The sequence below is a fragment of the Rhinolophus sinicus genome, chromosome 17 (genome assembly GCF_057876585.1).
Source record: "Rhinolophus sinicus isolate RSI-liver-muscle chromosome 17, RSI-T2T, whole genome shotgun sequence".
Taxonomy (NCBI): Eukaryota; Metazoa; Chordata; class Mammalia; order Chiroptera; family Rhinolophidae; genus Rhinolophus; species Rhinolophus sinicus.
In genome coordinates this window covers 150453076-150475117 of record NC_142517.1, presented here as the reverse complement: position 1 = coordinate 150475117, position 22042 = coordinate 150453076, and the positions used below count along the sequence as shown (strand labels likewise).

The window sequence follows — 22042 nt, the reverse complement described above, 5'->3', positions numbered from 1 at the left end:
TACAAGCGCTGAGGAGACCCCACGAGCCAGCACCCACCCTGTTGTTTACACCCATCAGAGGGGACCATCTTCTAACCCCACCCACATCAGCCCCAACCCTGCCTCCATCCTGCCGCTGCCTGCCAGCACTTGTGGATGGAAAGGCAGAGAACACATGGATGCAAAATCAGAAAAGGTGTCCCTGTCCTAACACTGACATTTATCACACGACCTAATCCCTGCTGAGCCTGCTCCACAAATCGACATGCTCTTAAAAACAGCACCAGATTCAAATTATGATTTGAAAGTATTTTAAAATCGTAAGTGCTAAACAAAAGTAAGGGTTTTGTAGAAAATTATTTCCCTTTGAGAACTAGCATTAGTATGAAAATAATAGAATGCTGGTGAAATACTTGGGAATTTTATCAAGGCCTAGGAAATCAATTCTTAGAAAGAGGAGTACAGAAGAAACCTACAGTGTTTTCAAAACACACATGACATGACATCACTGAGGGGAAAACCAGGCTCTGGTTACCACAGGACAGGCAGGAATGGTTTGTAAATTCCTGGGTGACTCTGACAGCCAGTCACCCTCTCCCCTCTCCCATTAATCCCACCCCCTCTTAAGATCCATGAACCTAAGAGGAAAAGATGATAGATTAAACAGTCTGAGTCCCCAATTAGCCCATTAACTAACTTGCTGTGTGATTTTCAGAAAAATTACTCAACCTCTCTGTGCTTCAGGTGCCTAAGAAAAGAGTAGTACACGACCCCATTCTACCTGACAGGTACTCTTTGTTAACAATGTTGGAAGGTGTACTTCAGGTACTGTCTTATTGGATACCTTACAAGACATTACCTGGACTATATGCTTAAGGGCAAAGCTTTCCTAAAGCTGCATATATGTCATCAATTCACACTTCATGTGCTTCTTGGGTAAAACATTTCTTTTGTTGGTGCAATGCTGTGGGTATTTTTACTACTTAACCCCCAACCGGTCTGTGAACCTTCTCCTAGCCCAGGTGTTTCACCCTGCTGCACAATGAAACCACCTGGGAGCTTGAAAGTTTCCAATGCCTGTGCCCCACCCTTGGAGATTCTGACTTGGCTGGGACACGGCGGCGCTCCCCAGTGATTCTAGCTGGCAGCCAGGGCTGTAAACACATCACGTGATAAGTGCACCTGTGGAGCATGGGCTTGCCCAGTGCCAGGTACCTCCAGCTGTGTGCTCTGGGGCAAGCTACTAACTGCCCCCCTCCCCCCGCCTCACCTGAAACATGGAGATAAAAAAAGTCTCACCTCGTTGGGTTCTTGTGAAGATTAAAAATGAACATAACACACACACAGGCACACACACAGCAGTTAGCACAACCCTCAGCATCCTGTAAGTGCTGAATAAATATTAATTGCTTTGTTACAATCACCTTTCATGGAATCTTCAGAAGGGACAAGAGGCCAGGCCCCTGACCCTGGGAGGAACAGGAGGGTGCTCTGCCCCAGGAACCTGCTGCCCAGAGGTCTGGCCTCCCTGGGCTGTTCACCGGCACAGAGCAGCAGCAGACCTTATGCTTATTTGAGGGCAGACGTGAGTCACCTGGACCCATCAAAAAGTCATGGCAGGCAGTTCTCCTTCACCACCACCAACAGGTACATCCAGAAGTTTTCAGGTACCTACAGCAGAGTCTCAGTTTCCAGAAAGGAGACAAAGCACTTATAAAATTAACTCACTTGACTATGTAATAAATGCCCAGTATTTTTCCAAGAGCTTTAACATCTCAATGAGGTTTCCCATCACTGTGAGACAGGCTCTTTTGTGACCTCCATTTCATAGGTGAGCAAACTGAGGCTCAGAGGGACTAGACGCAGATTAGTTCTACGCACAAAGCTAATTACTGCCATAGAGCAGTTCAGAGGTGGAAGCAGCAGATCTAACTGAGATTACTCTGCGTTCAAGCAAGGGGTTTATATGGTTCACCCTCTACATTTTTTCCCAACTACATGGAAACTTTCCAACCATCTCCACCACAGAAACTCTCCCTGGATAAAATGTGGAAACAGCAATATTATCTATAAACATCTGGATTTAATGGGTATAAGAAAATTAAAAACAGGGTCGGGGGTAGGCGAGGAGATGTTACCGTGAGAGCAGGAGAGGCATTAGCAGCACGGCTGGAAAGTGTGAGTCTCAGTTTTCTCAGTAGTATATTGGAGGCTCACAGCCACACAACTGACTTAAAATGTGTATTGCCTAACTGGCATGCAGAACATGACTGGTTGTTTCTGGTGAAGGGTCTTGCCTTTAATTTGTAAAAAATGCAACATCTGTAAAGCGTAATAGAAGGATGTGCAATAAAATGAAAAAAGAAAAGAATATGCCTGGATCCTCTCAGCCAATGGACGTGAGGCCAAAATCCATGGCTAATTCTGTCTCCTCCCCTCATCTTCGGCTGAGCTGAATTCTCTTAAGTCCACAGCTTTGGGAAGCCCATGGCTGGCAGCTCGTCTGATGGGACAGTGTGAGCAAAACAGCCAGCTGGAAGAGAGCCCGGAGGCACTGGTGGCAAGGACCCCAGTGGGCCGGCCAGGGCCTGGGCTGGCACGACGCTGGCTTGGTAACAGGAGACTCCATTGCTAGAAGTCACTGGCTTGCTACTAAAATTAAAATTCATCTACCAAGTAATCGTTCCAGAGCAAGTCACTTTAATTTACCAAAGTGGCAAACTGCAATTATTGCTCAAAATGACATCCATTCCCGTATGACAACATTTAATACTCTCTAAAAAAAGTTCCTTAATTGCATGCATAATTTTAAATTACTGTAATTTGTTCAAGATTCTGTGAAAACCCTTTTTATTTTTTTTCTTGAAAGATAAAAGAAACAGAAGGATAATGGAAAGCCTTAAAATTCTATAACCAAGTTATAGAATTTTGGGGATAGTGTAGATGTAGGTGACACTGGAGTTCTGGAAAACAAAGTAAAGATGAATGACTCTTAAAAGTGCAAGTATGTTAAAGAGGAAAGTTTATAATCCCAGGAGGGTCGAGTTCGTTACATTTTACACTGTACCTTTTAATTTACTGTCTTAAAAACGCATATTCAACCGAGTATGATGTTTCCCGTTTACTTTTCTTCACATTTAAAGAATAACTCCTGTGCCCGTAATCATTAAAGAAGTGAAAACAGATATTGCCATTTTCAGTCTTATTGCTTCCTTCCTTGCTATCATTATAGAATTTTATTAATTACGGAGAAGCCAAAAGATATACTTTTAGCTCAAATGAAAGAGGAAACAATGTTATTATAGTAAGCTCAACCCTAATTCCTATAAAAGCTAAGTAAAACAAAAATTCTTCATATGGCTTCTTCGTTAGGTGAAGTCTAAACTCAGCGGTGCTCTCCGCCTTTCTTTTAGAGTCTAGAAAGGAAGAGCTCCCTTTGATCAGCAGAAGCGGCTTGAAGCTAGTTCTCCTTAAACTACAGAAGCAGCTTCCCTGTCCACCTGCCCCACAAACTTGTACGTGGAGTTCAGTCAGGACACAAGCACTCAACCTGCAAGTCTGGAGAGTGTGCAAACGTGCTAAGGAGCAGCGCAAAGCCCGGGATTCCCACGAGCAGTTCTCCAGCGAGTGGTGTTCTGCTCCCAGGCCCTGGGCCCAGGGGTGTCAGAATGAAATCCCGTGTGCCCCCTGCCCATCACGTCCAACAGGGGCCTGAGGCCTGTGAGGCAGCACTCTCATCTTGGCGAAGACCCTGTCTGTGCGCTCCTGGAGGCAGTGGTCCTTCGCTAACCAACATCAAGGCCCTGTTCTGGGCAGCAGGGCTCTGGGGGAGCTGCCCCAGCGTCAGACCACGGTGAGGTCCTTCTGACATGAAGCGTCCTCAGTCAGCATGGCTCCTCCCTCCCCTCTCTGTATCGGGATGGGGGATCTACTGTACAGCACGGCGACTATAATTAACAATAACATGTTGTCTGCTTGAAAGTTGTTAAGCGAGATCTTAAAAGTTCTCATCACAAGAAAAAAATTTATAACTATGTGGTGATGGATATTAACTTACTGTAGTAATCATTTCACAATATATATAAATATCGAATCATTAGGCTGTACACCTGAAATATGATATGTCAATTATATGTGAATTAAAAACAGAGAGAGAGATAACAATACACCAGGAAGTCAGGGAAGAGGAGCAGACATGGAAAGCCCTCTTCAAGCCCAAATTCCCAGACACACGTCCAAGGTACGAGTGCTGAGGGTGGGGTGTGCGGACAGCAGGGCAGGAAAGGCACAGAAGTCTCTTGGGAATGTCCCCCTGGGAATTTCCCCCACAGCATCCTCTCTGGAGCATGTAGCCCCCTTCTCAGGTGAGTTTGATGAACCCAAGTAAGAAGTGGAAGAAATGCCCAGAAACATCCCCGGCTTTGTCCTCTGCTGCATGACCACATCAGGCCACCGTCCTACTAAGAGGGGACAGGTGTGATTGTTTTCACGCAGGTGAGGGCCAGGGAGGCCCCGACTTCCTGGGAATCTGACTCAGAGCTTCTGCGTCGGCCTGGCACGTATGGCCTGTGGCAGAAAGGCCTGGAGTCTAGCTCCTATGTCATGTGGGTGAGGAATCTAAAACGGGAAAACATTTACCATCTCATTTTACTTTGCACTGGAAGAGACGGTTGCAGGCCGCTTCAATGTAAACCAGTAATGCCACACGGGCTATGGGCGTTAACCCTTCTTTGTTGCCTTAATCAGGTACTTGGCCTCAGTGTGCTTGCGATTCTCAGAACGAGGAAGGAAAATCTACCCTAAAAAGCTCAGCAAGACACTGTGACGTGACAGCCACTGACCAAGCCTGAGGAAGCTCTTGGCTCAGCAGCAGGCTGACCCTAATCCGCTTTCCATGGTCATAAATACACATGTACACGAAAACGTTACTAATACTTTTCCCCTGTGTATCCACTGCTTTTTGTCACTCATCAATGCTTAATTTCCTATGAACCCTTATGAGATAGTCCAGATTAGAAACCTAGGACACTTTAAAAATCCATTTTCTCTGCAAATCTCCCTCTGACCTTTGGTTGCCTTTGTGAATTGCTTCCTTATCACATCCGCTCTGAAACAGTCTCCACGCGCTCACACAGCAGCCCCCGACTGCCCACATCTTCCTGCCTGAACGAAAGCTAACCTTCTAGAAGAGAAATGGTAACAGAGCTTTCAAGTCTGTGTGATTTACATCAGGGAAAAAGCATCATTAGGAGCTCCTGCACCTCCTCGGACGAACACCCAGTGCAGGGGGAGGGCAGGTCTGTTGGGGGATGGACAGAAGGTGCTGGGACTGGGGGCTCTGGCTCTCGGCCGCAGAGGGTTTGCTCACCTTCACGTTGGGAGTGTAGAGATTCCTGAGAGAGGCGAGGGCGGCAGACAGCCCCTCGGTGCTGTACCCGATCCACAGGGCTTGGAGATGGCTTGAAGAGATTCCCGTCTTCTTACTGAGGCCCTGGAAGTAATCAGAGACAAATCAGCCTCAGCATCTCCTTTCCCACCTGCAGCATCCATCTGAAAGCGTGTGTGCCGCGGGGGCGGGGGTGGGGGAGCAGATACAAGCTCACATATGGTAGAAGTGCTGCCGCATACCTACAAAGAATGCCCGGACCTGTGACCCTTCCCTCCCTAAAGCCAAGGGAGGGAACTAGCCTGCCTTTGCTACACCTGGGGAAAGAGATAGCCGATGAGAAGCAAGTTTCTTCTCTTTATAGAAGTTCTCCAGTCAATCCAAGGAAGAATAAATGATAGAATATCACCCTTCTGTAACCCCCAATGAATGAACGAGTCCAGGCAGAGACCTGTCGTGGTCGACAGAATCACACCAAGAGAAGCAAGCACAAATGCCGTGCCTCCTGATGCAAGAAACCCCGTATTAGAATTACATGGAGTTTAAACTCTTAACTAGAAAGTAACCATAATACCCTGGGAGAAAAAAAAAAAGATCAAGCCTGAATCTGATTAAACTTCCAGATACAAAGACCAAAGGATAGGAAATCCAGAGGGAAGAGGAACGTGCTAAACTAGATCATAAGAAACAAGAACACAATCAGAAAATCCAGAAGGTGCAAAACTAGAAGTCAAGTAACTCACAGTCTTTGATAATAAGGAAACAAAAGGGAGGGAATGAGGTTCAGACTTTAGGCGAAAAGAAACATAAAAGAGGAAAAGGTAAGACTTGACAACAGCATTTAGATACACACTTGTGTGACTGTAAGTCAGAACAGTGGTTCTTTGCACAGAGAAGGTAGCGGGTTGTGTTTGGAATGGAGCTTGTGGAGGGCTCTGAGAGGGCTGATATACCTGTCGAAAATCTCCCAAACCAAAAACGCAAAAAGACAAGACCACAACAATGAAACCCTTCCTCACAGTGCTAGGTGTCTCACCTTGAAAATGTGCGCCTTCAGGATGTGGTGGCCGAGCTCCATGGTCTGCTGGCGGTTCAGCTTGCCCTCTTGTCGAGAGAACATGAACGCTAGGAGAGCATGCCCATTCCTAGGACAAGAAACACAAAGGCTCATAATAAGAGACCCTGTTCCACAACACCACAGGCCCTCAGGTGACAACATCGCCACACAACCCCTGAATTATTCTCCTGGCACTTCAGCATCACCACACAAAATGGCGGAAAGCTGGCCTCTTGACAAAAATCATTTTCAAGCCTTCCTCTGGATTCCCCTATCTCTGCAGAGAGAAGCCCTAGGACAGGGCAGGTCTTTATCTTTGGAACCAACCACTGTCGGTCCCTCATCCAACACTTTCTCATCACCTTATTGATTGATTGATGTCAGTCACCAAAATGTAAATTCCATGAGACTGAGGGTCTTGTCTAAGTCACAGATACAGTCACCATACGGAGCAAATGCCCCACACTTAGTAAGTACTAAAATATGTGTGTGTGTTTCTTAGATGGATGGACCGATGGACAGACAGAGAACCATCACTGGACCTGGCATTCAGCCTCTTCTCAGGATAATCACCTTTTAGGGTAGACCTGGGCCGAAGGGCAAGGACTTACAATGCGAAGAGAAACCAAGCCATGCACAGCAGCAGCTCATGATCAGAAACACCTAGAATTCTAGGCTTGGATGGAAAACAGATCCTTGTGGAGGAAAGAAAGCTAAGATGCATGAGGGGGCTTGCTATGTCTGGGCACATGGTGGACATTCAACTGACACCACCAATGAGCCCACCACTAACCCTTTTATGGAGAAGCCATCCTATCCATTTTCCCCTCTATGCCTATATGACCCATTCCATCTCCTATGGACTCCTTTGCCTGAGCCCATTTCTTTGGAGAAGATGCTGAGGGTTGCTTACTCCAATAGCAGCGACTTCTGCACAGTGTGAATTATTTTCATTTCTATCAACCTAACAACTGTGAAGTGCTGACTTTGGGGTGAAAAGCAGGTAGTGTGTTTCCCCCAAAATGAGACCTAGCCGGACCATCAGCTCTAATGCATCTTTTGGAGCAAAAATCAATATAAGACCCAGTCTTATTTTAATATAAGACTGGGTATATAATATAATATAATATAATATAATATAATATAATATAATATAATATAATACCAGGTCTTATATAAGACCAGGTCTTATATAATGTAAGACCGGGTCTTATATTAATTTTTGCTCCAAAACACGCATTAGAGCTGATGGTCCAGCTAGGTCTTATTTTCAGGGCAACACGGTATTTGTGGAGGAAAAGATAAACATTATAGAAAAAAAAATGCATTCTCCTAAATGTGTTTTCTGATATTGCTAGTCTAGATGATTAAAAATATGCATCATTTCAACGGTATTTATCAAGATACATGTCTATTTCTCAACTAGGTTACAAACTACATTAGAGAAGAGGAAATAAAGGCAGATGGAGACCGAGAGATGCTTTCATTCTATAGGGGAAGGCATGCCTTTTATTTTTAAGGCCACTGAGCGTCCAGTCCAATGTGTTGTAAGGGTCTGGAGCTCCCACATGAGCACATAGCCTGTACTCCAGGCTCATACTCCAACTCCCAAACCTCAAGCTTGGATTCCCCTCTCAGATGGGAGCCTCCCGTTCTCCCACCTCTCCTGTTCAATGTTCCCATGGAAACCGCTCTCTGCCACCTTCCATTGCTCCCACAGGCTCCCCATAGCCTATCCATGGGCCAGTCCCAGGGTTCAACCTGGCCCACATCACTCCAGCCTGGGCCACTCTCTCCACCACAGGCTAAGCCATCCTCAGTTTCCCAGTCTGCTGAGCTCTGCGGCCACACCAACTGTGTCCACAACAAGGACATGCTAAACTAAGTACCATGCTGGCCCTAGTAGTGTGATGACCATGCGCCCTTCGGTGGCTGGGCCGAGGTTTCCCGTGCTCTCAGCTGAGCACATGGCTTCCTAACTCTGAGGAGACAACTCACCGTGCAATCGCTGGATAGCGTGCTCCTCTATATGCAATCGACCTTTTCTTCCTCCCCTCCTGCTCTCAGGGTCATGGGCCCCCTTCTAAGTCTACCGGCATTCATGAGTTTGTTCATTTTCCAAAGCTGATACATTTCAGGATGTACTATATGCCACATGCAGAAATTTAACTGAATATTTCATTTACCTGCACATACCTGTGAACCACTAAGTATTCTGATTCCCAATTTGTTTATGTGACGAAACAGAGGCCTGGACAGGTAAGTTCATTTGCCCCAGATCAAACGGCTGGTAAATGACTGAGCAGAGATTTGAACTGAGCAGTCTACCCAATGTGAGAGCCCATGCTTCTAATCAGCAAACCCGGATAATTCATTCATTCGTTCATTAACATCCCCTTTATAACCAGCACCAGGCTCAATACTGGGGATTCTGTGGGGAACAATGGAAGGTACTTCCCTTGAGGAGCTCTCAGCGACAAGAGGAGAGGCACGTCAACCCGATGAAATGCAGCTCAAGTGGTGCTATGACCCGATGCAGAGACAACACAGAGACGGCACACTGCCCCCCCGTAGCCCCCATTCCCTTGCCATTTCCGATTTCTCCTTCTTTAGAGACTGTGCTTCCCCATACTGTCTCAGTGTTTCCAACAACGTCCTAATCACCTGTGTTAAAAACAGACAAAGCCCCAAACCTCTCCACCCTTCCACCAAACATCCAGGATGTTGGCTCTCTCCTCCTTCACTCCTCACAAACAAAAGGAAGGCGTCTCCTGAGGACCCGGGACCCACCTCTTGAACTGAGGAGCCAACGGCTTCCTCTTAGTCCTCATCTTCTATCACCTCTCTGTGGAGCTTATACCCCTAACCTCCTTCCCTGAAATCCTTCTCCAAGTCCCCACACTCCAGCGCACCCTTCCTCTAACTACACTTCCTCACCAAGTCCTACCACCAGCTCTCCACCAATGATACCAAATCTTCAACTCCGACTTCTCCTCCAACCTCGGTCCCCACCCGCCATCAGTACCTGTCCACCCAGGGGTTCCACCAACCCACAAGCTCAAAGTGCAGAAAACGAAAGCTAGTCCTGTTCTGCAAAACCCACCCCACACCTTTGGCTTTTCTTACCCTTCCTAAGAGCAAGGCCCCTCCTCGCTTCTGAGGCTTAACACCTTGAGACGGCACCTTCTTCTTGACTTTGCCCACGAGGCCAGCCACACCTGTCTATCTCATGTCAGCAAGGCCTGTCTCCTCCACCACCCTGCATCCCACAGCATGACTCGGCAAGCACTCGCTTCTGTTTGTCACAGTGGTCCTCAGGCTCTACCCCTGCTATGCTCCTGTCCACACAGATGATCTGCACTCCAGAACCTTCAAAGCATTTGACTGCTAAAATGCCACGCTCCCTAGGCAGTCCTTCTGTCAGCTCTTTCCGCAACTCCGTTCCAAGACAAAAGCTCCAGCCAAACTAGATTTGTTGCTGCCAGAGCACTGCCCGCTCATTCTGATGCGATGCCTTACAGCTCCTCCTGCCTGCAGCAGCCTCATTCTACCTATCGGCATCCCACCCACTCATTCCTCAAGTCAGTGACATGCGGAAAGCAAAGTAGGTCAGAGACTGTTCTAGATTAAGAGTCCTTGGGCCACCCTAATGAACTGATGGATCCAGGAAATCATCATTAATGGCTCTGAGAGACATTAAGATGTTAAGTGCCTCTACCGTCGCTACCACCTATTAAGTATCTTTGTAAAAAAAAAAAAAAAAAAAGTTTAAATAAAATTAAATCTCATGCAGCCTCTAGATTTAACTACCAATTTATAGACAATAGAGGTGATAAGCACATTAAAAACCACGAAAACACAATCAGCAAAATTCAGATTAAGGGAAACTAACAGGACAAACTACCCAGTTGTTCTTTTTAAACAAATGCAAGGAAAAAACAAAAGAGAAGAGGAATCTGTAGATTTTTAAAAAGAGACACAATAGAATTCATTTTGTGGACCTCATCTGGATCCTGATTCAACTATACTAAAAAAAAAAAAATAAATAAATAAGAAAGTAGAGAAATATGAGCAGAGTTAAATGTGTAATAATATCAATGAATTAGTGTTAATATTTTAGGTGTTGTAATGGTATTGTAGTTCAGTATGAAAATGTCTCTTTTTTTGAGGTGCATAATCAATTATTTAGGGTAAAATATTGTGAAGTCTGTAATTTACTTCAGCAGACATAACAGATGGAGCAAATATTGCAAAATATGAATCAAGTTTAAGTTTAGCTGACGTGAATGAAGGCTCCAAGCAACTTTATGCTTTAACTTTATAATTCTGTTCCTGGATTCTAACCTAAGAAATAATCAAAAACAGGAAGGAAAGAAGGAAGGTAGGAAGAGAAAGAAGGGTAGAAGCAGACCCCCATAAATACTTCTCTCGTGTAACAGCCATTGTCACACAGCAAGGAGACAGATACTCTTCTTACAGATAAGGAGACTAAGTCTTGGAAAATTAATTTGTCAAAGAATTACACAAGGTACTACTGGAAACAGGATTTTAATCCAGAGCTCCCTCAAACTCTACTGCTTCCTTGCAAGGTACCAAGGTATTCACGGTAGGTTTTTATGTTTATAAGAAACTCAGAAACAGCATAAAGGCCCCACAATGAGGGTTTGGTGAAGGACGTTATCATTTGCTTCCTAGGAGGTTTGCTCAGCCAAGAAAAATGACACTTTACTAAGACTTTAAAACAGCTTGCTAAAATGTCTATGAAGTGGTAAGCAAAACAAGCAGAACGGGCATTTTAACACAGGAAATACAGGAAAGATAATTTGGAGAATGTTTAAAATGCATGGAAAGGGACAGAAATAAAAAGTGAAGTGTCATTGTCTCTGAGTGTTGGGTTCTTTTTCTTCTTCTTCTCTATATCGGGGCAACATTACAACCATTTGGGGTGGGATGAGAAATGCTACCCATCATTGAAGGTCTAACCCAAATATTACCATGCATGTGACACGTTTTCCAGAAATGGGCTCCCCCTGCAGAAGCCTGTCTTTCTTTCCTGAAGACCCATGTGCAGTGTGTCTCCCTTCTAACTCTATCACTGCCTGCGTCACCCACCGTCCTGTGTGGGAAGCCCTTGAGAACTGGGACCTGGACCCAGGAATCTCTGTTCTTGCACAGTACCCTGCACATAGTCGGTCTGCAGAAACTTTGGCTGAACTAAATCCAGTAGCTTCCTTCCAACATCGTCCTATATATTGTCTGCCTGCTGAATGAAGTTCAAGAACTATAGGGGTCTTGAGCACTTGCACAGTCCTGAGAAGTAACAACTGCTTTGCACCCCGGGTGCCTCTCTTGCCCCAGCCTAGTCCTGGCTTTGCCCCTGGTAAGTTCCCTCGCTTGCTTAGAGGAACACATCAGCACTCAGGAGTCTGCGATCGTGGGTAACAACCCATTAGTCACCCCACTCTCAGCGGTGGCCCAGGCTGCATCACCTCAGTGCCACACGCCACCCAAACTGGAGCACAGCTGAACTGTGATACAGTCCAACTCCTTCTGCCTCAAACCACAGTAACAAGTCTACACCCGCTGCTTAAGTCTTTTAACTTGTGTTTATGTCTCTACAAATTCAATGACAGTCTTCCCAGAAAATGATCTGACTTTTCCTAGAAATAACCTGACTTGGCTAAATAGGTCACGACACACGGTTTACCTAGTGATAATGGTCTCGGTCAATAATCTGGTTATTTTGCCCCAAACCAGGTTCAAAAGATAAATTTTAAGCCCAGCGTCACCTAAAACAACAACACTATCCACAACATGAAACAGCAGCTAGACCTGTTAGGTCATCATTGCCAATATTTGTGGAGAGGAAGGTGGTGTGAAGCTCCTAAGTTCTTATTCATTTCTGGACCCCAGCATATGTTCAATTGCCCAGAATGCCCAGTCCAGCCCAAAGAGGACAGTTTAGCAGCCTACCAGACCAGTTACAAGAGTCAGGAGCAACTGTGACTCACAGAGAACGGAGGCTGTTCAAGACAGCAAAGATGCAGGTCACGGCCACAACCACAGCCAGACAGATGTGATGGACATGAGCACACTCTAATCTGGAAGCACCCATACCCTCAAATCTCCCGGCCGCTCACGCTGCCTAGCACCAGGCCACACGACAGGCAGACACGCCCCTTATCCCTGGGGCAGTGAAGAGAATGGCATCCTAGCCTGACCTGCTGCAAATCCTCAGTGGAACCTTTGACTCCCTGGATGCAGCTGCCTCACTACCATCTCATAAATGGGGCACCTGAACCTCCATCCTCCTGACCCCGTATTCCAGTCTGTTACAATGAGCTGAACCACAAATACAAAACACGGCAGCCAGACGTGATCACTGTGCTTCCCTCTGGGCCTGCAGACACATATGATCCTCGGGACAAGATGCTACATGCCCACGAGGTGGTGGGGAAGTGGTGGCACTGGGAGGCCAAGACAGTCCACAGACCCCCATGGTAAAAAAAAAACAAAAAACTGGGCTGAGAACAGCCTCTAGAAAAGCCCGCTATTCCCTGGAGCTGATATCACAGTTTCCCACCTCAGTGTGACACCTGTGACAGGGGATGGGGCCTAGAAAAGAATAGATGGCAAAGAAATGGCACTCAGGCATTGTCTAGCTTCTTTTTCATCCAAATGTACTGTGGAGTCCTAAAAGTCTAGCTTTTGTTCAGTAGCAGGGAGAAGTTTCCATTGCCCCTCCTGAATTATTCATTCTGTGTTGCCTTTCCATTAAAAAAAAAAAAAAAAAAGGAAAAAACGTGAATTGTGTTTGAAATTCCTTCCTCAATTGCACATTAGACTCCCTGCAAAGAGCTGACAGAAAGCAGCCTGTCATACCTGGGCTCACATAGGAAGGCTGTGTTTTCACCATCTGCTCTCCAAACAAGCCACTCCCTGAAGGACGGGTGGCAGAACATGCGGGTTTTGTCTCGCCTCTTAATGAGGAAGCAGGAGAGGGCATCCATCCTCTGCTGAAAGTCTTCCCATCCCTGCTCCCCGTGTATGTGTCCAGCATTAATAGCCTGGAAAATCTGCTCGTCTGTCATGGGGTGGAGGGAGGCGAGGGCCACGTTTAAAATCGGAAGTGCCCTGTCGAAGGCGGACTGGGTCATGAACTTCATGTTGCACAGCAGCAGATAGAGCTCGGACAGAGACACAGGCACCACCTTGTAGCTGGCACTTTTGATGACCAAGTGTCCCCTCTGGAAGAGGTCCAAAGTGAGCTTGAGGTACAGGTAGGAGCCGAGGCTTCGCAGGACCAGGTGGCTGCTCACTTTCCCAATGAGGGCGGCGTCGGCCTTGCCGTTCAGGGAGATGTTGCTGAGGATGTCCTGGCTGCTGCGGACCCTGTGCTGGACGTAAGCATGCAGGTCGCTGTGGATGTCTTTGTTGTCGGGAAAGTCATCTAAGGAAAGCTTGATGAATGGCAGCGCACTCACGATTTCCTGCAGAAACACAAAACCCCCCGTGTCACTCCACTGAGATTTCTTTTTCTGTCCTTTTTTTTTTTCATGTCAGCTGCATTCTGAACCAGATTCACTAGTTTTCTTTCAAGGAGGATTTTTTGTGGATTACAGAGACTCATTGTTTTGTATTAAACCCTGTAATAGGATAAGATGAAGATAAAAAGCTTATGTGAAAGAAATCCTGATGCGAGATCGCATAAGGCTTTCCCGAGGCCCTGATCCAAGGACTCAGAGCCAAGAGTGATGGAAGAGCCTCTGCAGACAATGCCACCTGGCCATACTTGTAAAGGGGCAGTGAGATCGCGAGGTGACCTGATACCCATAATCCTTACATTGTGCAACTGGTTATATAACGAGGACAAACACAAACCAACACTGTACATCTAAGAACACAGCCAGATGCCGAGATAAGAGGCATCCCTCTTAGTGTATCAGATACTGCGGCTGGTAACCAAACCAGGAAACCTGAAACTGCCCCCAGGCTGTGCCCAGTGACAGCCTGCTGTCACAAAACTGGGAACTCCAGTGTAGCCCGTGATCATTTTTGTAAGTTGCTCTTCTTTGGTAAACTTTTAAATTGAAGGATAATATACATACAGATGTGCGTAAATCATAACCGTACAGTGTCATTAATTTTCACAAAGTCAAATACACCAACTAGACAGAGCATCACCCGCGGGTGGAAGTCCTCCGTCCCTTCCCACAGACACGCACCACCCTGACAACTAACAGCAGAGATGAATTTCGCGTTTCCTTTAAACTTCCCACTATCATGAGTATATGTCCTCATTAAATGCAATAATTGTAGGAGACAGGCTGAATACAATTACTCTCATTTTACAGGGATGCTAACTGAACCTCTGAAAACTTACTCTGCTACTACTCTTGTCCTGTGCTCTATCTATCGACTGCCAGATTCTGTTTACTGTGTGAAAAATGACAGAAAGGGTCTGAATCAAATACCCATTAAAAACAAACATCAAGTTGACTGAGGTCTAATGCCATTTTTAATGAGAAAAGAATGAACCCAAATGCTATTTTTAAATAAAGATCATCATAAAAGGGCAAAAATCAAAATCTAACGTCTAATGTTTTTACTGAAAATGGACAGGGACAGAAGGGAGGAGTCGATTGTTAAGACACAATTTTAAGGTTCAAAAGAAGGGAAAGATGAAAAAAGAATTTTTTAAAAATCACTCTTCACCTTGCTGCATATGTTACCTCATGTTTAAGTTTTATGAAAAAATAGACCTTCCTTCAAACTAGACCTCAAACATCTCTCTCTTTCATCCCTCCCTTTTCCATTCATTAAAAAAAAAAGAAAGAAAAAAGTCCCACTACAAACCGATTCAAATAACTACTAGGAGGAATAACTTTCAACTCCAGTAGAACTGTTAGCCAGATCCTCAAACAGCTCCCTCGAACTGAATGATGGAAAACCAGGACTGGACACTTCCATTTTAGAAGCACAAGTACAGTTCAACGCTAATAGGAAACTTACCTGACATTTTGATAAATGTGCCTTGGGGGGTAAAAAGGTCCGAGTTTAGCTCATTTGGGACTCTCTGCACTAAAATTTCCAAGTCCAAATATAGTTTTCAATTGAGCAGCTAAACGGTTTACAACAGTTTAAATTGTTGGTACTAATCAATGTAAAATTTAAGTACAGAGATGTGGAAAGAGATTTGAAAATTCTTTTTTACCTGAAAATTTGCTCTTACAGTCACAATCAACTTCAACCAGGCAGGAAATTTAGAGATAATTTTGGTAATAAATGAAGAAAGCGTATCTCCATAATCAGGTTTATGAAACTCAGCTTCATTTAAGCCATCTATCAAAATAATGTATTCTTCTTCAGGAATTTTCTGCTCTGAAGGATAAAATGTTTTTTTAATTAAGAAATTATATATTTGTATAAGATGGCACCACCCAGTGTATTTTAATGCGTAGTTTAAAATGTTAGGAAAAACGAAAAAGGTTTACATATAGAAGAAATGGTTTACACAGAAGCATATTTTCTATTAAATTTATCATAAAAACTGGAGCACAGAGCCAAAAGAAAACCAATTCTCATGAAACAGTTTTCAGAAACATATTGCATTACATACACTTAGCAGAATCTCACCCATGTATGATACTATTTAGCTCTTCATAAACTGTCACTGGGGTGAGTACAGCAAACATAACATACAGAGAGGAAATCGGGTAAAAACTCTAGTCCCCCCGCCCCGCTCCCCAGTAGAACACCCTCAATGGATTTCTGGGAAGGAAAACTGACCCCCAAAGGATGACGCACCCAGCCCAGGGAACAGAGCCAGCTAGGGGGCGGGTGACAGCTCTGCTTTATAGACTGTTAGAACAGAGCTCACTCCCACAAGGCTGAATCTAGTTTTCTATTAGCACCAACTTTCTGCCCAGGAGAAATGATGAATGATGACATTTATTTCTATTACCTCTCTCCAGCACCTTTTGGCAGAAGTGCTATGAAGGCAGGTAAACTAGCTCAAAAGGTGAGGAGCAAGGAGGAACAACCAAAGGGCCCATAAAAGCACGAATGACCCCCCACCACCACCTTTTAGAATATTCAAGGGCAACAAAATCAAACGGACACTTCCAGAAATGGCTTTAGGTTCAACTCAACTGAGCAGAGGGCCTGAAAAAACATGCTGACAAGTTCCCCAAACAATCAACTTAGTCCCCGGCTATGCAGGAGGCAAAAATATGCAGGCAACAGTTTCTAGGGCATAAGTCATCTATCCTACAGTTACAAATTAGCTACCTTGGAAATGTTCAACTGTGGAGTTAATTCTTATTAGAGATGTTGCATTTAAAATTACACCACTTGGTGGTGGGGGTGGGGTGGGGGTGGGGGGTTCCTCGGGAGACGATTCTGAGGAAGCTGACCGAGAAGTACACTGATTCACCCACATCCTCACATCCTCTCCCTGTGCCCACCTCACTCCCACTCCAGGGCCAAGCTGCCCCACTTCTTCTGAGGACCGCCCTGGGGACTCTGAGTTACTAATGAGAGAGGGGGCTCTGGGTGGCTGCTGAGAGGTACCGTTTCTCAGGTTTGTGAGCGGTTCCAGCACTCCCCTCTTGAAGGCGGCCACCGGGTCCTGCACACAGGACCTGAGGCTCAGTATGCTCTGTAGCTGGGGCTCCTTTATCAGCAGGTCTCGGTAGGCGGCCAGCTGGTGGGACCGGCAGAGCAGAGCCGCGATGCTGTGCACGAACTCGGGCACCAGGCACGTGTACGTGTTATCGGCCTGGCAGTAGTGGTAGGCCACGACCTACGGGGGAAGCAGACCGTCAGCATCACCTCACCCTCTTTCCCACGGCTCCTTCCAGGCTCTCAAACAGGGACATAATTCTCCCATTTGCTGACATCACAAAGTATGTTGCTTCTATTCCCCAAGACCGAGACATGACTTAGCTTAACTGATGCAGCTATTCCTTCATTCATTCACGTGGTTTGCCAAGTTCTAGGCAGACTTTTCATGGCAGCCACAAATGTGTCTTGATTAGCACTGAGATGAGCACAAGTTACTCTGTACTGAATATAGATGAATACAAGTCATTCATGAAACCCAAAGCCTACGCTGGCTTGAAGCAATTCCAAACAATCCCAATGTTCTCGACATCCAAAAGTGCCATATTCACTGTGTTACTGTTTGTGAACACAGCAGCATCTCCTTTGGAAACTCATCTGCTGCTCCCAAAAAGCAGATACTATAGTTGGTGGCTATAAAGGCCAGGTTGTAAAATCACAACTGCTTCTTGGCCCTGGCAGGAGGGAGGGGCAGAGCAGCCTGGCTCAAGCCCTCCATCCCCAAGCAGCACCGTGGAGAAGTTCAACAGTGACATCGTTTGAAGAATCAAAATCAGAAATTACAAGATGTCTGCCTATCATGTGAAAGAGCGCAGAAGAGAAGAGAGGTTCATGCCTAAGCCCTGAGAGGGTGATGAGTGTTCCCTTTCTTGGCATAGATATGAAGTGGCACCAGGTGATGTGTTAGAGACCCACCAGGAAAGGGCCAGATGCGGAACTGTCTTGGGAGTGAGAGTACACTGCAAATCAGTGAAAAACCCGATACTCTCCCAAATGAGTATGAACTGAGGAATATAGGTATGAGGTAGGAAGGTGAAAAAGGTCAAAACATTTCTGTCAAGGGCTTTATGTTTTTCAGATGCATCTGAGTCCCCGCCATCCCCCTCAGCTCTACAACCCCCATGTAAGTAGGACAAGAACTATGAACTACCATCACAGCAGAGGGTGGCAGGCACACAGGTTAAATGCCTTGCCAGGGTGACACAGATCATCAATGAAAGATCTGCGAAGCAAGTGGTAAGAGTAGACGTGGCCAATTTGGACCCTCCACATGCCTTCTGTTTTGATCAAATGTATCAACACTCAGAGGAAAGCTGACTGCTCTTCCACTCTCAGCTGAACAGAGATTAGCAGCAACACCTGAGGACCCATGAGTCTGTACGAACCACCAACGAGACAGCCTGTACCACAGCCCATCTAGCACGGAAGTCTGGCAACTCAACGGTTCGTCATGAAACCAACTCGGAACCCAACAGCATTTTTTTTTCAATAAAGTGCATTTTATACACTATAAGAATAAGTATAGTTTTATAATGCGCTTGCTTCAGTTGTGCATGTGATCACGTGTGTGTGAACACCAGATCGCTAGTATAATTCTTATTGCAGGTCACAAAGTGGTGTGAAAAATCACAGTAGCGGGGTAGCTTTTAAGTCTGCACTAATCCCTCACTCCAGATCGCTCATGCATGAACAGAGGACGATTGGGGCTGTCAGTTCCACGGAAGCAGAAGTGAGGAGTAGGGATCTAGGGCAGAGACGCATTCGTTCAGTCCCCCTGCACCCAACTGACCTCTGGGGGGGTTTCCTCACTAGACGCCCCTCCCCTCATTGCTGCCCACCTCTGGTGGTTTTCCAGCTCTACCTACTCACACCACTGCTGCTGGGGAAACCCAAGCAATTCACCAGAAGCCAGACGCCACAGATTTAATGCAGGAGGGTGGCTTACGAACCTGTGATGGATGTTGAACAGATGGAAAATTTCAGAAAGACCTTGATGGCCATGACTTTCGGGAGGGAAAGTCAGCCAAGTCTCCTTTACAACATCACAAGAAACCTCAGACAGAAAGACGCTGAGAGCCCAGGGCCCCAGGCAACGGAGCGCAGATGGAGGTGCCCAGGTCAGGGTAAAGGCTCCCAATCTCCTGCGCTCATACCAAACGTAAGGACGGATTTGTGGGGAGTGCAGTCATGCCTCCTGCTGCTTGAGGAATTCTGTCACTCCATTTTTTAAGACTAATAAAAGCCCAAGGCCAGTGTATTAAGACATTTCTTTTCATTAATACTTTTCACTTACAGTACTCCATCACAATTTTATCCAAAGCTACACTTTTGAATGAAGTCATAGCTGTCTCTGTTTTAAGATCCATTTTATAATTCATTTCTCAGAAGCCAAACTAGCAAATCAATCCCTCTCTCTCAGCCTCTCGTAGCACAGGGAGGTTACCTTAGAAGCGAGGTATTTCACTGCATCCTCTTTTGGTCTCTGGTTCTCAGGAGTCTCAGACCCAGACCCAGGAGGGGTTTTAGCCACATTGGTACCATTTGTAGACGAACTTGGTGAAAGCAATGCAGTGAAAGGGAGATCCGAGGAGGAATCTGAAGCTGCAGAGAAAAGAGACCGATGCCATGATTTCCAACATCAGAAAAGGGGTACGGTGGGATACTGAATGTATTTCTTGATTAGACCTGGAGACCACTTTAACAGGTAATGAGTGAACATGGCACCAAATGTAAAGCTCCAAATGAGAACACCAGTGCCCTCTCAGCCCTGTCTTCCATCCACCCAGTTGCCCTCCCTGGAGACCTGCTATTTCTCATTTCCTTTATTAAATTCTTTTTTTTTTTTTTTTTTTTTAAGTCTTGCATAGCTCACTTGTTCCCAGTTAACTATGTTAGAGACACTTATTTTAATGTGTTATTGCACATAAACTAAGCCATGATAATAAAATCTTAGGCTTACTCCATCCCATTTCTAAGTTACTTTTTATACTTTTGGTAAAACCAATATAGACAATAATGGCTGCAGAGAACAGGGGACAAAAGAATTCTGCACAGCTCCTGGTGGGCTTGTTCTGCCAGGAGCCTACTCCCCTTGGTCTTAGAACCAAAAATTCCCCAGGGCACCTGATCAGGCCTCCCTGCCTCACCTCTGCCCCATGTAAAGAGGGAGACGGGCCTTGCAGTTGGGAGGACACAGAGAAGACTAGTCTCACCCCAGGTTACAGCTACACAGGCTTTAGGATAGATGCAGGCATCCAAATAGTTCTCCAGCATGTGACTGCCAACTTGATGCAGCAGCTGGAACAACTTGAGGAAAACGGGGAATTTATGTCTATCCAAATAGCAATTTCCTCCATCCATCTTATATTAATAAACCAGACAAGTAGTTAAACATGGACATACTTTTAGGTGGTGAGCTGGGGCTGTTGGAAGCTATCTGCCTCATGCGGCTTCCATGGCAGCTCAGTGCCACCAACTTCGAAATGATTGCCGTCTTCCCAAAGCCCACGTTTCCAACAACCACGGCTCCTCTATTTTCTGTCAGTTCTGTGTTCCTCAGGTGTTCTTCTATCTGGTGAAAGAGCCAATCCCTTCCCACGAACACAGAGTCTGTTGTTATGCTTGGTACTTCAAACAACAGGGGTTTCAACAAAATGTCTTGAGGCTTGTAGGGAGCAAATCGCGCTTGGGAAAAAAAAAATCATTATTTTAGAAGAATGTCATAATTTTATACATTGAGAAAACTCAATTTATCATTGCATGTATGTTACTCTTTGTATAGCCTTTAGTTTTACCCCACAAGATATCTGTATTTCCAATCTGATCCTATTAATACTTCTGTAATACCTCATTTATCATGGTCCTGGAAAGTGTCCTAGTAAATTGACTTTCTAGTCCTTTCATGCCTCTAAATTAGTCTCATGACTCAAGGCAGACACACAGGATTAGAGAAAGTGAAGCAAAGGGCCAAACCATGCCTCATCAGTTTATCTGAAACAGTATTTAAGACACATTTCTTCCACGACTGTATGAGTGAAATGGAAATGTGTTTTCCCCTAGAGACAAGGCCCCAGCTCTCGTCTAGGTATCATGGAACTTTGCCCCTTATGGTCAAGTTGTCGCCCACCCAACTGTGCATTTCAAGTGGATGTAGGAGGTGGCCCCTACAGCCCAAGGAACTGAAATAAAGCTGATTCTCTGTTAATGACAAAAAAAATGTAGGGGGTGTTAAATTACGCCTCACTTCAAAATAACATACTGCAGAATTATTTGTCAACCCCAGAAGCAAGTTAATCAGATATTTTAAGGAAGGAGCCCAAAATATTGTTAAGGAGGGGCCCCTAGGACGCCTTACAGATAAACGTTTAGCATACACACCCTTCACATCCTGTTTCAAAAATGATTTAAATGCTGGTTCTCACAGGCTTTCGCTGTTTAGTGAATGAGCTCAGCACACCTATTGTCAGAGCAGATACAAGGACAAATACCTTTAACTTCCTGTGCCCTACCTCCGGCCGTATTGTGCCACGGTAATCTAATCGACGTTCGAAGAGGAGCATTTCTCTGCCCATCTAAATAACTCAGATCTTCCAATTTGGTTGAGCTCGTCGCTGTAATATTAAACTGAAGTTTAGTCTCCTCAAAGTTGAGTTAAATAACATACGCAAACTACTATAAATTATAAATTACTAAGCAGTTCCATTTAGGCTTTCCACAAAATTTACTTCAAGGTGAGTTTTGGTTTTGTTTGCTCGCCCCGGGTTATTTTTCTGGCAATGTTGTTCATCGAAAACTGGCAGAAAGCCAAGTGCTCCTCGTTCTTAAACCAAAGTCATGTTGATGTTGTTGGAAAATTCTCCATTATTCCTGGAAAGAGCTGGACTTCCCCATAAATCTTTATGAAGAAATTTGACAACCAAGCGTCGGTAAAGCTTCAGACCTTACTACAAACATGCAGCGTGGTACTAGAGACTTCTCTGCAGCTCCAACGAGCCTTC

At 45.3% G+C, this 22042-nt stretch overlaps 1 protein-coding gene across 16 annotated transcripts in view; it reads right to left on the bottom strand.

Annotated features, from left to right (window-relative positions):
- TANC1 (tetratricopeptide repeat, ankyrin repeat and coiled-coil containing 1) overlaps window positions 1-22042 on the bottom strand; it is a 218548-nt gene that overhangs the window by 33935 nt on the left and 162571 nt on the right. For 13 of the 16 annotated variants that reach the window (XM_019727214.3, XM_088794246.1, XM_088794245.1 and 10 more), the window contains 8 exons: window positions 21533-21655; window positions 20448-20729; window positions 19489-19646; window positions 16995-17226; window positions 15637-15803; window positions 13305-13912; window positions 6402-6510; window positions 5348-5470 (listed from right to left, as the gene is read on the bottom strand). In XM_019727214.3, the coding sequence (XP_019582773.3) occupies window positions 5348-5470; window positions 6402-6510; window positions 13305-13912; window positions 15637-15803; window positions 16995-17226; window positions 19489-19646; window positions 20448-20729; window positions 21533-21655 (1802 nt within the window). The remainder of the gene's footprint in view (window positions 1-5347; window positions 5471-6401; window positions 6511-13304; window positions 13913-15636; window positions 15804-16994; window positions 17227-19488; window positions 19647-20447; window positions 20730-21532; window positions 21656-22042) is intronic. The other 3 variants (XM_074336797.2, XM_074336836.2, XM_074336800.2) reach the window with 1 other exon arrangement.